The following is a 14,451-nucleotide window of genomic DNA, read 5'->3' on the forward strand; positions in this document are numbered from 1 at the left end:
CGGGGGTGGAGCCAAAAGCCCAGAACAGGCGGAGTCTCGCTACTGAGCGTGGGCAGGCAGTCCTGCCTGGCCTGTGGAGCCAAAGCTTGCAGCCGTCCCATGAGCAGGCTCCTCCTCTGAGCAAAGGTGCTCACCTCTGCCCTCAGGGCCAAGCATAACACCACTCGAGGGGGCGGGGCGAAGGCCAAGGCCACCAAGGCTTGTACACCCGAGCACGTGATCACAGCCACTCCCGTGAAGGAGAGGCGGAAACCACAGCAACAGCCCCAGTGGGCAGGCACAGGCAACACTCATACTGGAACGCCCTAGGCAGCAACAGCAGAGGGGGTGGCGGGCCTGTAGACAGACCACACCTAGGGAACACAGTGTGGAGGCCACACCCAGTAGACTCCAGTGGTCAAAACCTTCTTTTACACAGACAAAATAAAAAGGCAGAGAAATGCAACACAAATGAATCAAGGGAAATCCCCAGAAAAGGACCTGAATGAGTCACATATAACCAAATTACCAGATGCAGAGTTTAAAATAACGATTGTCAGGATGCTCAAAGATATTAGAACAATAGATGGTCATTACAAACACCTAAATAGATAGCAAGTATAAAAAAGGACATTGAAATAATAAAAAAGAATCAGTCAGAAATGACAAATACAATATCAGAAATGAAGAACACAATGGAAGAAATTAAAAGCAGGATGGATGAAGCTGAGAATCGAATCAGCGAGTTAGAGGACAAGATAAATAAAGACACGGAAGCAGAGCAGAAAAAAGAAAAGAGACTCAAAAAGTCTGAGGAAACTCTAAGAGAGTTCTGTGACAATAAGAAGAAAAATAACATCCGCATAATAGGGGTTCCTGAAGAAGAGAAAGAACAAGGGATAGAGACTTCGTTCAAACATATCATAGCTGAAAACTTCCCTCAATTGAGGCAGGAAAACATCTCACAAATTCAAGAAGCACAGAGAACTCCATTAAAGAGAAACATAAAAGAAATCTACACCAAGACACATCATAATTAAAATACCAAAGCTAAGTGATAAAGAGAAAATATTAAAAGCTGCTAGAGAAAAAAAGACTATCACCTACAAAGGAGCCCCCATAAGGATGACTTCTGACTTCTCAACATAAACACTTAAGGCCAGAAGGGAACGGCAAGAAATATTCAAAATAATGCAGAACAAGAGCCTACAACCAAGACTACTTTATCCAGCAAGGCTATCATTTAAAATTGAAGGAGAAAGCCCTGGCCAGTTGGCTCAGTGGTAGAGCGTCGGCCTGGAGTGCAGAAGTCCTGGGTTCGATTCCCGGCCAGGGCACATAGGAGAAGCGCCCATCTGCTTCTCCACCCCTCCCCCTCTCCTTCCTCTCTGTCTCTCTCTTCCCCTCCCGCAGTGAGGCTCCATTGGAGCAAAGATGGCCCGGGCGCTGGGGATGGCTCCTTGGCCTCTGCCCCAGGTGCTAGAGTGGCTCTGGTCACAACAGAGCGAAGCCCCGGAGGGGCAGAGCATCGCCCCCTGGTGGGCAGAGCGTCGTCCCCTGGTGGGCGTGCCGGGTGGATCCCGGTCGGGCACATGCGGGAGTCTGTCTGACTGTCTTTTCCCGTTTCCAGCTTCAGAAAAATACCAAAAATACAAAAAAAAAAAAAAAATACATTAATTAAAATTGAAGTAGAAATAAAAAGCTTCCCAGATAAAAAAAAAAACAAAAACTCAAGGAATTCATTACAACCAAACCAATGCTGCAGGAAATGTTAAGAGGCCTGTTGTAAACAGATCCAAGTAGAAAAAGAATATAGCAAAAGAGGAATACAGCTTTAACAGATGATTATTTATTTATTTACAGAGACAGGAGAGTCTGAGACAGGGACAGACAGACAGGAACAGAGAAGGACGAGAAGCATCAATCATCAGTTTTTCGTTGCGACACCTTAGTTGCTCATTGATTGCTTTCTCATATGTGCCTTGACCATGCGCCTTCAGCAGACCAAGCAATCCCTTGCTCAATCCAGCGACCTTGGGTCCAAGCTGGTGAGCTTTTCTCAAGCTGGCGACCTCGGGGTCTCGAACCTGGGCCTTCCGCATCCCAGTCCAATGCTCCATCCACTGTGCCACCGCCTGGCCAGGCGAGGAATACAGCTTTAAAGAATAAAATGGCGCCCTGGCCGGTTGGCTCAGTTGTAGAGCGTAGGCCTGGCATGCAGAAGTCCCAGGTTCGATTCCCGACCAGGGCACACAGGAGAAGTGCCCACCTGCTTCTCCACCCCTCCCCCTCTCCTTCCTCTCTGTCTCTCTCTTCCCCTCCCACAGCCGAGGCTCCATTGGAGCAAAGATGGTCCGGGCGCTGGGGATGGCTCCTTGGCCTCTGTCCCAGGCGCTAGCGTGGCTCTGGTCGCAACAGAGCGACACTCCGGAGGGGCACAGCATTGCCCCCTGGTGGGCAGAGCGTCGCCCCCTGGTGGGCGTGCCGGATGTATCCCGGTCGGGCACATGCGGGAGTCTGTCTGACTGTCTCTCCCCGTTTCCAGCTTCAGGAAAAAAAAAAAAAAAGACTACATATCAATAATAACCTTAAATGTAAATGGATTAAATGATCCAATCAAAAGACACAGGGTAGCTGCGTGGATAAGAAAACAGGACTCATACAAATGCTGTCTACAAGAGACACACATTAAAACAAAAGATGCACACAGACTGAAGATAAAAGGATGGAAAAAAATATTTCATGCAAATAGAAATGAAAAAAAAGCTGGGGTAGCTATACTTATATCAGACAACATGGACTTTAAAACAAAGAGTATAGTAAGAGATAAAAAAGGTCACTACATAATGATAAAGGGAGAAATCCAACAGGAAGATATAACCATTATAAATATCTATGCACCTAATATAGGAGCACCTAAATACAATATATAAAGAAGACTTTGATGGATTTAAAAGGCGAGATCAACAGCAATACTATAACAGTAGGGGATTTCAATACCCCACTAACATCACTAGATAGATCCTCAAGAAAGAAAATTAACAAAGAAATAGCAGACTTAAAGGACATACTAGATATACTCGATTTAATAGATATCTTCAGAACCTTTCACCCCAAAGCAGCAGAATATACATTCTTTTCAAGTGCTCATGGTACATTCTCTAGGATAGACCACATGTTAGGGCACAAAAGTGGTCTCAACAAATTTAAGAAAATTGAAATCATATCGAGCACTTTCTCTGATCACAATGGCATGAAATTAGAAATCAACCACAACAGAAAAACTGAAAAATACTCAAGCACTTGGAAATTAAATAGCATGTTATTAAATAATGAATGGGTTAACAATGAGATCAAAGAAGAAATAAAAAAATTCCTAGAAATGAATGATAACAAGCATACATCAACTCAAAATTTATGGGACACATACCCTGATTTATTGATGGCATTCCATTAAAATTAATAAAAATTTATTTATATAAAAAAAAATTTATGGGACACAGCAAAAGCAGTCCTGAGAGGGAAGTTCATAACATTACAGGCATACCTTAAGAAGCTAGGAAAAGCTCAAATAAACAACTTAACCCTGCATCTAAAAGAACTAGAAAAAGAACAGCAAGTAAAGCCCAGAGCTAGTAGAAGGAAGGAAATAATAAAGATCAGAGCAGAAATAAATGACATAGAGGCTAAAGAAACAATACAGAGGATCAATGAAACCAGGAGCTGGTTCTTTGAAAAGGTAAACAAGATCGATGAACCTTTAACCAGATTCACCAAGAAAAAAAGAGAGAGGACTCAAATAAACAAATTAGAAATTAGAGTGGAGAAATAACAACTGAAACAACAGAAATACAAAATATTGTATGAAAATACTATGAAAAACTGTACGCCAAAAAACTAGACAACTTAGATGAAATGGACAAATTCCTTGAAACATATAATCTTCCAAAAATTAATCTGGAAGAATCAGAAAACCTAAACAGACCAATTACAACAAATGAGATTGAAAGTCATCAAAAAACTCCCAAGAAAGAAAAGTCCTGGGCCTGATGGCTTCACAAGTGAATTCTACCAAATATTCAAAGAAGAACTAACTCTTATCCTTCTCAAGCTATTTCAAAAAATTCAAGAGGAAGGAAGACTTTCAAGCTCCTTTTTTTTTTTTTTTTAACAGAGGCAGAGATAGACAGGGACAGATAGACAGAAACGGAGAGAGATGAGAAGCATCAATCATCAATTTCTTGTTGCACATTGCGACTTCTTAGTTGTTCATTGATTGCTTTCTCACATGTGCCTTGACTGCGGGCCTTCAGAAGACCGAGTAACCCCCTGCTGGAGCCAGCGACCTTGGGTCCAAGCTGGTGAGCTCTTTGCTCAAGCCAGATGAGCCCGCACTCAAGCTGGCGACCTCGGGGTCTCGAACCTGGGTCCTTTCGCATCCCAGTCCGACGCTCTATCCACTGCGCCACCACCTGGTCAGGCCCAAGCTCCTTTTATGAGGCGAGCATAATTCTGATTCCAAAACCAGGCAAAGACAACACAAAGAAAGAAAATTATAGGCTAATATCCCTGATGAATTTAGATGCTAAAATCCTCAACAACATATTAGCAAACTGGATCCAGCAATATATGAAAAAAAATCATACACCATGATCAAGTGGGATTTATTCTTGGGAGGCAAGGCTGATACAATATTTGCAAATCAATCAATGTGATTCATCACATAAACAAAAGGAAGAAGAAAAACCACATGATAATTTCAATAGATGCAGAAAAAGCATTTGATAAAATCCAGCACCCATTCATGATCAAAACTCTCAGCAAAGTGGGAATACAGGGAACATACCTCAACATGATAAAGGCCATCTATGACAAACCCACAGCCAACATCATACTCAATGGGCAAAAATTAAAAGCAATCCCCTTAAGATCAGGAATAAGGCACAGGTGCCCCCTTTCACCACTCTTATTCAACATTGTTCTGGAAGTCCTAGCCACAGCAATCAGACAAGAAAAAGAAATAAAAGGCATCCAAATTGGAAAAGAAGTAGTAAAACTATCATTATTTGCAGATGATATGATATTGTATATAGAAAACCCTAAAGTGTCAATCAAAAAACTCCTAGACCTGATAAGTGAATTCAGCAAAGTGGCAGGATTTAAAATTAATACTCAGAAATCAGAGGCATTTTTATACACTAACAATGAACTGTCAGAAAGAGAAATTAAGGAAGCAATCCCCTTTACCACTGCAGCCAAAAAAATAAAGTACCTAGGAATAAATTTAACCAGGGAGATTAAAGACCTGTACTTGAAAAATTATAAAACATTGATAAAAGATATCAGAAAGATACAAATAAGTGGAAGCATATACTGTGCTCATGGTTAGGAAGAATAAACATCATTAAAATGTCTATATTATCCAAAGCAATTTATAAATTCAATGCAATACCGATTAAAATACCAATGACTTACTTCAAAGATATAGAACCCACATATTCCAAAAATTTATATGGAACCAAAAGAGAACATGAATAGCCTTAGCAATCTTGAAAAGGAAGAATAAAGTGGGAGGTATCACACTTCTGGATATCAAGTTATACTACAAGGCCATTGTACTCAAAACAGCCTGGTACTGGCATATAGATCAATGGAACAGAACTGAGAACCCAGATATAAACCCACACTTTTATGGACAACTGATATTTGACAAAGGAGGTAAGAGCATACATTGGAGTAAAGACAGCCTTTTCAACAAAGGGTGTTGGGAAAATTGGACAGCTACCTGCAAAAAAATAAAACTAGACCACCAACTTACACCATTCACAAAAATAAACTCAAAATGTATAAAAAACTTAAATGTAAGTCGTAAAACCATAAACATCTTAGAAGAAAACACAGGCAGTAAGCTCTCTGACATCTCTTGCAGCAATATATTTGCCAATTTATCTCCACGGGCAAGTAAAATAAAAGACAGGATAAACAAATGGGACTATATCAAACTAAAAAGTTTCTGACTGCTAAAGACAATAAGAACAGAATAAAAAGACAAACTACACAATGGGAGAATATATATGACAATATGTCTGATAAGGGGTTAATAACCAAAATTTACAAAGAACTTGTAAAACTCAATACCAGGAAGACAATCCAATCCAAAAATGGGCAAAAGAAATGAATAGACACTTCTCCAAAGAGGACATACAGATGGCCAATAGGCATATGAAAAAATGCTCAACATCACTAATTATTAGAGAAATGCAAATTAAAACCACAATGAGATATCACCTCACACCAGCCAGAATGGTGCTCATCAACAAAACAACACAGAATAAGTGCTGGCGAGAATGTGGAGAAAAGGGAACCCTCCTGCACTGATGGTGGGAATGCAGACTGGTGCAGCCACTGTGGAAATAGTATGGAGATTCCTCAAGAAATTAAAAATCAAACTGCCTTTTGACCCAGCTATCCCACTTTTAGGAATATACCCCAAGAACACCAGAGCACTGTTTCAAAAGAAGAAATGTACCCCCATATTTATGGCAGCATTGTTCACAATAGCGAAGATCTGGAAACAGCCCAAGTGTCCGCCAGAGGACGAGTGGATTAAAAAGCTTTGGTTCATATATACTATGGAATACTACTCAGCCATAAGAAATGATGACATCGGATCATTTACAACAACATGGATGGACCTTGATAACATTATACTGAGCGAAATAAGTAAATCAGAAAAAACTAAGAACTATATGATTCCATACATAGGTGGGACATAAAATTGAGACTCAGAGACATGGACAAAAGTGTGGGGGTTACGGGGGGGGGGAGGAGAGGGAGGGGGTTGGGAGAGGGGAGAGGCACAAAGAAAATCAGTTAGAAGGTGACAGAAGACAATTGGACTTTGGGTGATGGGAATGCAGCATAATCAAATGTCAAAATAACCTAGAGATGTTTTCTCTGAACATATGTACCCTGGTTTATCAATGTCACCCTATTAAAATTAAAAAATAAATAAAATTAAAAGAAAAATCTCAATGCATGGTTTGGGTTAGGTGTGTGATCTTGACATCTGTTCACAAATTTGGGGAAGGGAACACTGTCACACTTTCTTCAAGAAAATCCAGTACATACTCCCAGCACCCCAGACTTCCTACTTTTGACGATGATGGTGGTGGCATAAAGTACCAATAGCCTCGTCTTTTGAAAGGATCTGCCATGCTGCTGATGTAATCATTCTGATGAGAAACTTCACGCCGAAGTTCAGCAATTTCTTTTAAAACGTTTTCAAAACTTCCTTTGTTATCTGGAAAGGAAAACTGTTCTATAAAGTGGCTATAAAATCATCCATTTCCTTTCTTTCTCAACATACAAAAGCAATTCCATGAGAGTCAATGATTTTTATCAGTTCCTCAAAGCTGACTTTCAGCCTGCCCTTTGGTAATGAGATTTTGTTAACACTTAAAAGAGGACAGACATCTCCTTCTGTTGACCACTTATAAAGTAAGCCAGAGAAGAAAAATAAACAGATTTTTAAACATTATTTCTTTTAAAAATAGAAAAATAAATTTGTCTCTTTGTAATCAAATCCCTTAATACTCTGCTTACATAAAATGTTTTAATTCTTTGCTTTTACTTATTAAGCTAATTATCTCAGCTATGTAAATTAAGCATGGAACTGATCTGTAACAGTTAAATAAATTTGCTAAAAGTCAAAAACAAACAAAATGTTTTGATTTTAGAACAACTATAATACCACAACCAAAACCAAAGCCCAACACTTTACCAGTTCCAGAGAGGGCTAGTAAATTCCGCAGCCTTGCGATCTCTGTCCTTTGCCTCTCCATGGTCTCATGCAGCTTCTGGACTTCTAGCACCTGTGCGTCTGCTCCTCTGGTCCCTACATCTACTTTCTCCATCTCAATGCGAAACTATTAGAAATCACATACACAAAGTTCCCAATGAGTCTTCTTTCCCAAATGCTCGTATCCTTGCCACTTGATTGTAATGCTTTCATTTTACGTACACCTTTCTAATGAGGAACCTGCATTACTCCTTATCACTAAAGTGCACTGACCTTAGCACACAGTAGAAAATAAAGCACTGACGAGCTAGTGATTGCACTTCAAAATTCTGAGGTGTCACCTACAGTCTCCAGTCTTTTTGGAACTGACAAGGACCCAACCAAGAGGCGATCTCAGGGAACCAGCACCGACCTGTTCCTCTTTATCCCTGAGAAGATTCTGCAGCAGTTCGATCTCTGCTTCTGCTCGGCTCAGATCTCTGGCTGCTTGTGCTGCCTTTCGGCTAAATCTCTCCGTTTCCTGCAACTCCTGCTGGGACGGGGGTGAGAAAGGCACCAGCGCGGTCACAGGCTGTCTTCTTCATCTCCCTCTTCCTCCCAGCCTGATTCCTCGGCCTCCATCACACTGCATGCCTGGCTGTCCCGCGTACATGTGACATGCAGTCCCACCCTGCCCTGTGGTGTTCCCGTCACCTGGCAGCCTGCTCCAGCCCTCTGTGGGGTCGAGTGAGCAGGGCACCTCATCAGAAGGAGCAAGGGCTAATTGTTTTCTTCACTGTTTTACAGTCTTCTATGACTGGTGTCTCTTTGGACTCTCATTAGATTCTCTCCTATGATCTATGGTCTTAATCTCATTAGCATTTGCATCCTATAAAGACTAACAGACATTATCTCAGTCAGGAGTCCTAACAGCTATATGAGGTAAAATATTAAACATCTGATTGCACAAGAGGAAAATCTGAGATTGAGCAGGACTGTATGGCAAGCCTCTGAGACCTCTGTTTGGGGGTGTATGGCAGCTACCTCCCTCAGCAGAACCCCACACTGAGGTAGGGATGGCATGTTTCACTGGATGGTTCCTTTCAGGACCAATAGAGTGCAAGACCCATAGCAGAGCTATGATGGCAGGGACATAATCTTCAGGTCTGAAGGGAAACAGATAGCTTCGGAGTTTATAAAATAGCCAAAGTCTAAAAGAGGATCAATAATACAAGTTGTTACAGTTTGACAGCAGTGGCACTGGTGGAAACTGGGGAGTTCTGTCCCTGTGGACTCACCTCTGCTCGCTCCTGGTTAATTTTCATAACAGTTCCATGAAGGGACTTAAGCTGGTCTTTAGCAATAGTAAGCTCAGCTGTGGCTAGCTTATCAGAGGCGGCCACAGCCTTCTTTAGTTTCTTTAATTCTTTATCTAAACCAAGCAACTGCTCCTGAGATTTGGCATCTTCAAGTTTCTTCTAAAATAAAAGAAACATTAGTTAAACATATGAATCATTTGGTAGCAATGAATTAATAAAGCTCCCATGAGGGCGGAATCTGTTTACTGCTATACATCCCATGCATAAACAATACCCGGTACACAGCAGGTGCTGCATAAATATTCATGAAGTGAATGAATAAGTAAAATCATCTCAAAACTGTACGATAAACTTAGAATGAAATCAGGCTTCTTAGTCAAGATTCTTAGCGCCCGTACATTCCTTCACTGGAAAGACAGTTCTTGGCACATCGCTAAGTGACGGCCCACCTGCTTGGAAAGCTGAGTCAGGCGGTAGGCATATGGTGACAACAGACTTGGCTGCTGCCCTCAGGAGCTGAGGAGAGACATAGTCAACAAACACACAGACCGATGGAGAGCTAGAACTCGGTCAGTCCTACCGGGACAGGAGAGGGCGCATTTTGGGAGATGGGCAGGGAGAGAATAGGTTGGTGGGAGGCAGCAGTCAGGGAGAACAGCAGAAGAACACAGTCCGGGGTAAGAAATGGCCTGTGCGGAGGCCAGGAAGGAAGACAGAACTTGGCATGTTTGATGAACTGAAAGAGGAGCTTAGTGAAAAAAGGGGTGAACTAAACACGGGCAATCATGCAGGGCCTCATAAGCTTAAGAATTTGGTCTTTATATTATAAACAGATGCTATTAGAGACGGGGGGGGGGGGGGTGATACAAATGGAAATGACAAGACCCAATTTACATTCTGAAAGAGCATACTGGCTGCTCTGTGAAGCAGGGTCACAAGCGGAAACGGGAGACCTTTCAGGTGGTTACAGTCATTATCCAGGAGAGGGCTGATGGCTGGATGAGGGTGGCGGCATTGGAGAAAAACAAAGGACATGTATTCCAGCTACATTTTGGAGGCAGGCTCAGTAAGAGTTGGAGACTGATGGTTCTCAGTGAAGTATGAAGCAAGCCATTCGCTGAGGATGGGAGGAGGGCGAGGGTGGGTGTGAGGAGTAAGGAGAGATGAACAACAGAGCACAAGAGAATGAGCTTACTAGAGACAAGGGTATAGTTTCCCATTGGAGGTTGGTGACCAAGAGCTTACAGTGATACCCCGATGTCTGGATGGATGATTTCTTTCTTTAGGAATACTTTGCATGTCTGCAAGTCCAAAGAAAGCTAATAGCTGCAGTTTTGTCAGAGAAGTAAGACAGGAGAAAAAGGGCAAAGGATTTGAAGATAATTGCAAAAATGGTGAAGATAATTACAAAAATCACAGTGATAGACTATGGAATTTAAGTTGGACGAGGAGAAAAATAAAGACAGGCTTAACAAACAGATCAAGTGTAGCTAATGCACTGAAATTCTCAGTAAGATTGAAAAGTTGTCAGTACGGGGGTGCTGGTAAGATAAGAGTTATGATCAATGTAACACTTCAGTTTGTGATTTCAAAGGTGGTAGGCACAATTTGGACAAAATCTAGGATCTGACAATGGGAGTAGAGGGTTAGGTGGGACTGAGAAGTTCAAAGAAAGGGCAGAGTGTGAGAAAGAAAGATGAGTTTAAAAGTAATTTACCACAAATGTGTCCAATTGGGCAAGAGGTTTTTTTTGTGGGTTTTTTTTTTCCTCTGTATTTTTCTGAAGTTGGAAACGGGGAGGCAGTCAGACAGACTCCCGCATGCACCCAACCAGGATCCACCCAGCACGTCCACCAGGGGGCGATGCTCTGCTCATCTGGGGCGTTGCTCTGTTGTAACCAGAGCCATTCCAGCGCCTGAGGCAGAGGCCATAGAGCCATCCTCAGCACCCGGGCAAACTTTGCTCCAGTGGAGCCTTGGCTACGGGAGGGGAAGAGAGAGACAGAGAGGAAGAAGAGGGGGAGGGGTGGAGAAGCAGATGGGTGCTTCCCCTGTGTGCCCTGGCTGGGAATCGAACCCGGGATTCCTGCATGCCAGGCTGACGCTCTACCACTGAGCTAACCGGCCAGGGCCTGGGCAAGAGGTTTTAAGGAGACAAACTCACCCCCATAGCATTGAGTACCACCTAACCGGCTCTAAAGTCACTCCTTACATTCCCAATTCTTTATTCTCTTATTTGCATCGGTCATGCACCCTTGTTTAAGGCCCTTGATTTGAGGACATGCATCCATATTTCTCTTAGGTTAGGTTCACCTCAGGGCCAGCAATGCAGCCAAAGGCAACTGTGGAGCACACGCCTCCCTTGTCAGCTGGCCTGATGACTGGGGGCAGGACCAGGCAGCAGGGATTTGTGTGTCTCACTTTCTTAGTCTTCCCACCTTTTTTTCTAACTCTTGGAGTTGGGCCAGGATTCTTTCCTTCTCTTCATCAGCTTCCTGCAGTTGGAGATCTGTGAGGCCTTGGAGTTCCTCCATACTTTTTAGACTTTCTTGCAAATAGTGAATTTCATTCTCCAACTGCTGGACCCTTGCTTCATGTTGTCTCTTATCCAAATTAATCTGTGAGAAAACGGAAGTTTCAAAAACAATTTTTAAGCAAAATAAAAACTTTTTAGAGAATTATATTTCATTTTACTGAAGAGTATAACAAAATTGTGTACTCAGAGTTACTGGGGATAGTTTTCTCTTGCATATTCTCTAGGATATATTTTAATGATTGCCTCAGTAAAAGAAGTACCTCAAGCAAAATCTGATTCTAGCTCTATACTCTAGCAATGTGGCTTCATTTACCTGCATGTTAAGAAACCTATCTCCCTTCTTCTAGGACAAGGCAAACACAGTGTCACAAAGAAGCACGACTTTGACATCAGTAGCCATACTTAAGCTTGAATTTCAGTCACACTCAGCTTGACTTGTTATGAGTGAAAATAACATTTGTACTGTATTTACACAAGAAAGGGAGCATTGTAATTTGCTGAAAAATGTGAATATTTGCCAGACACCTCCCTCCAGCTGCCTCTTGCCCCTTCTTACTCTTGCTCCAAGGGCTCTCTCACAGGCCTGCCTGAACTCTTCTTGTCCACTTGCCAGTTTCTCCTGTTGCAGAGCCATTTCTTCCTGGAGTTTCCTCTCTCTCACTTGTGCTTCCTCTCTTTCCCACTGAGAGCATGCCAGGATTTCACTGAGCTGTTTCTGCAAATCAGCAAGACTTTTCCCTAAGACATCTGAAGGACTGGGGATTCTGATAAGGGAGAAAAACATAGTATAAATGTGACCTTTTATTTTGATGCTAGCTACCAGGTACAAACATACTGGTAACATCAGTGCAGGAGTAAAGAGTTGTGTGGGATGGGACTGGTGTCAGCCCACAGCAATTACTAAACATCCCCTAAGTCAAACCATTGTTTTATCAAATGACTCAGTCACTCTGAAAATACAGGCTAACAACATCTGCTCAAAGAATAAATGTCCATTTCATATATTTAAATTAGCCTCAGTTTTCTCTGGATAGTTTTCTATTTAAAATGTATAATGTATCTCTACTTCCTAATCATACGCAATGAATTTTCTATAGTTAGTCTTAAAAACCTTTGTTTTTAAATTAAATAATACCAAAAAATATAATAAATTTAAAATGTAAAAAAAATCAATGACAGATAATTTGAGCCAAGCAATCTTATGTCTCAACTATGAAAATATGATAAAGGGAAACCTTACAAAAGAAATCAGCCATTTTACAGTACTTGGAAAGGTAAGCTCATCACTGACCCTCAGAGCTTGGCCCACTGTACGCTTGGAGGTCTTGACTGTCCATTACCTCATCTCCCCAGCCCCTGACTTGAGTCTTCTCCGCAGCTCGTCCACACGAGCTGCCACTTCTTCTGGGCGAATCAAACCATCAACCACATTGTTGAGATGATTCTGGAAATCTTTAAGTTGCTGTTTTAACAGGTTATTGTCATCCTATGAAGGGGAGTAAAATGGGGAGGTAAAAGTTAGCAAAACAAAATTTAAAACACACCCAACCCACATATACAGCCTGTATTTCTTGTCATATGACAATTTTATTCAACATCCTTTACTAATTTTTTAAACCCTTTCCACTAGGGCTGGCTGACAATGTCTGAATCTACTGATCAATATGAAGTCACAAAAGATACAACCAGCCATTATATCTCCTGATGTGATGCAAAGAGAAGTTCGTATGAACACTGCCTATGAATGTTTTCTTGCCAAAAACTAACTTGAATCTAAATAAACCTCCATGTGTGGCATAAATCAATGCCACGGGGATGCAAACAACAAAATCTAGACTATAGAAAACTCTACAGGATAAAGACCTAGTTTCCTTTAACACATAACAAATTTTAAAATGAGGAAATCTATAGACAAGACACTTGAGAATCAAGTCAAACAAATGCAATGAGTGCACCTTATTTGGATCCCAAGTCCAACAAAATACTCAGATCCATCTGTCAACCCACTGAAAAATGGAGTATCTAATACTGAAGCTTCTCTAATAGTTTTTAGTTCTCTGAGGGAGTGTTTGTTATATGCCAGCATATTTTCACTGCCAACAAACTAACATAGCTAAACTTCAGGATTAAATTAAAAAACGGCTCTTCCACATACAATTGCTAGTATTTCCCTAAGTTGTACAGAAAAATAGTTCTTTCTCCTAAGTTACTAACTGTATTCCTCTGAATACCTACCTGAGTGATTAATTTACTTTGCTCAGTGTAACGCTGTGAACTAAAATGGAGAATTTAGGATTGCACTGGATGTGTTAAGTGCCTGTTCTATCTAGAAGGCATCTTATCTGTAAACTGTCTCTCCCCAATGCCCTTAAGTGGCCATTATGTGTACTATTGTCTAATCCTGGCTGAATGTGATCTGACCCAAGACCAGCCAAATCCACTGAAAACAAGTTCTCACTCTCGCCAAAAATTGAACCAAGATCCAGTACAGCAAGACTGTGTAAGAGCTGGACCTGTAAAGATACGTCAGCTAAGGGCTAGGATCCATGTTGGACTAAATGCAATGCCCAGAGAGACAAAGGAGGAGCAAGAAGAGGGTCCCGAAGCTCCTGAAAGATGGACAGAACAGCTCTGGTTTCTGGTGAGCTACCTCCTTTCCTGAAGTGGTGTTAGTAGGTTTCAATTCACTGAAACCAAAGGATTTCTGACAAAGACAAATGAGGTGTGTTTACCCTCTGTAGTAGGTTAGTAGGCTAAATAACCAGAGGGCCGAGTTCTAACGCAGATAGTCTCACAGAATGGGCCAGCATTCCGGAAAGCTGACTTCAGTTTCTATT

At 41.7% G+C, this 14,451-nt stretch overlaps 1 protein-coding gene across 3 annotated transcripts in view; it reads right to left on the reverse strand.

The window, feature by feature from the left end:
• Positions 1-14,451, reverse strand: part of CNTRL (centriolin) — a 98,199-nt gene that overhangs the window by 40,167 nt on the left and 43,581 nt on the right. For all 3 annotated transcript variants that reach the window (XM_066367276.1, XM_066367277.1, XM_066367278.1), the window contains 7 exons: positions 12,955-13,100; positions 12,171-12,378; positions 11,517-11,696; positions 9,058-9,237; positions 8,193-8,309; positions 7,763-7,907; positions 7,134-7,282 (listed from right to left, as the gene is read on the reverse strand). In XM_066367276.1, the coding sequence (XP_066223373.1) occupies positions 7,134-7,282; positions 7,763-7,907; positions 8,193-8,309; positions 9,058-9,237; positions 11,517-11,696; positions 12,171-12,378; positions 12,955-13,100 (1,125 nt within the window). The remainder of the gene's footprint in view (positions 1-7,133; positions 7,283-7,762; positions 7,908-8,192; positions 8,310-9,057; positions 9,238-11,516; positions 11,697-12,170; positions 12,379-12,954; positions 13,101-14,451) is intronic.

Source organism: Saccopteryx leptura, chromosome 2 (assembly GCF_036850995.1).
Source record: "Saccopteryx leptura isolate mSacLep1 chromosome 2, mSacLep1_pri_phased_curated, whole genome shotgun sequence".
In the NCBI taxonomy this organism is placed as follows: domain Eukaryota; kingdom Metazoa; phylum Chordata; class Mammalia; order Chiroptera; family Emballonuridae; genus Saccopteryx; species Saccopteryx leptura.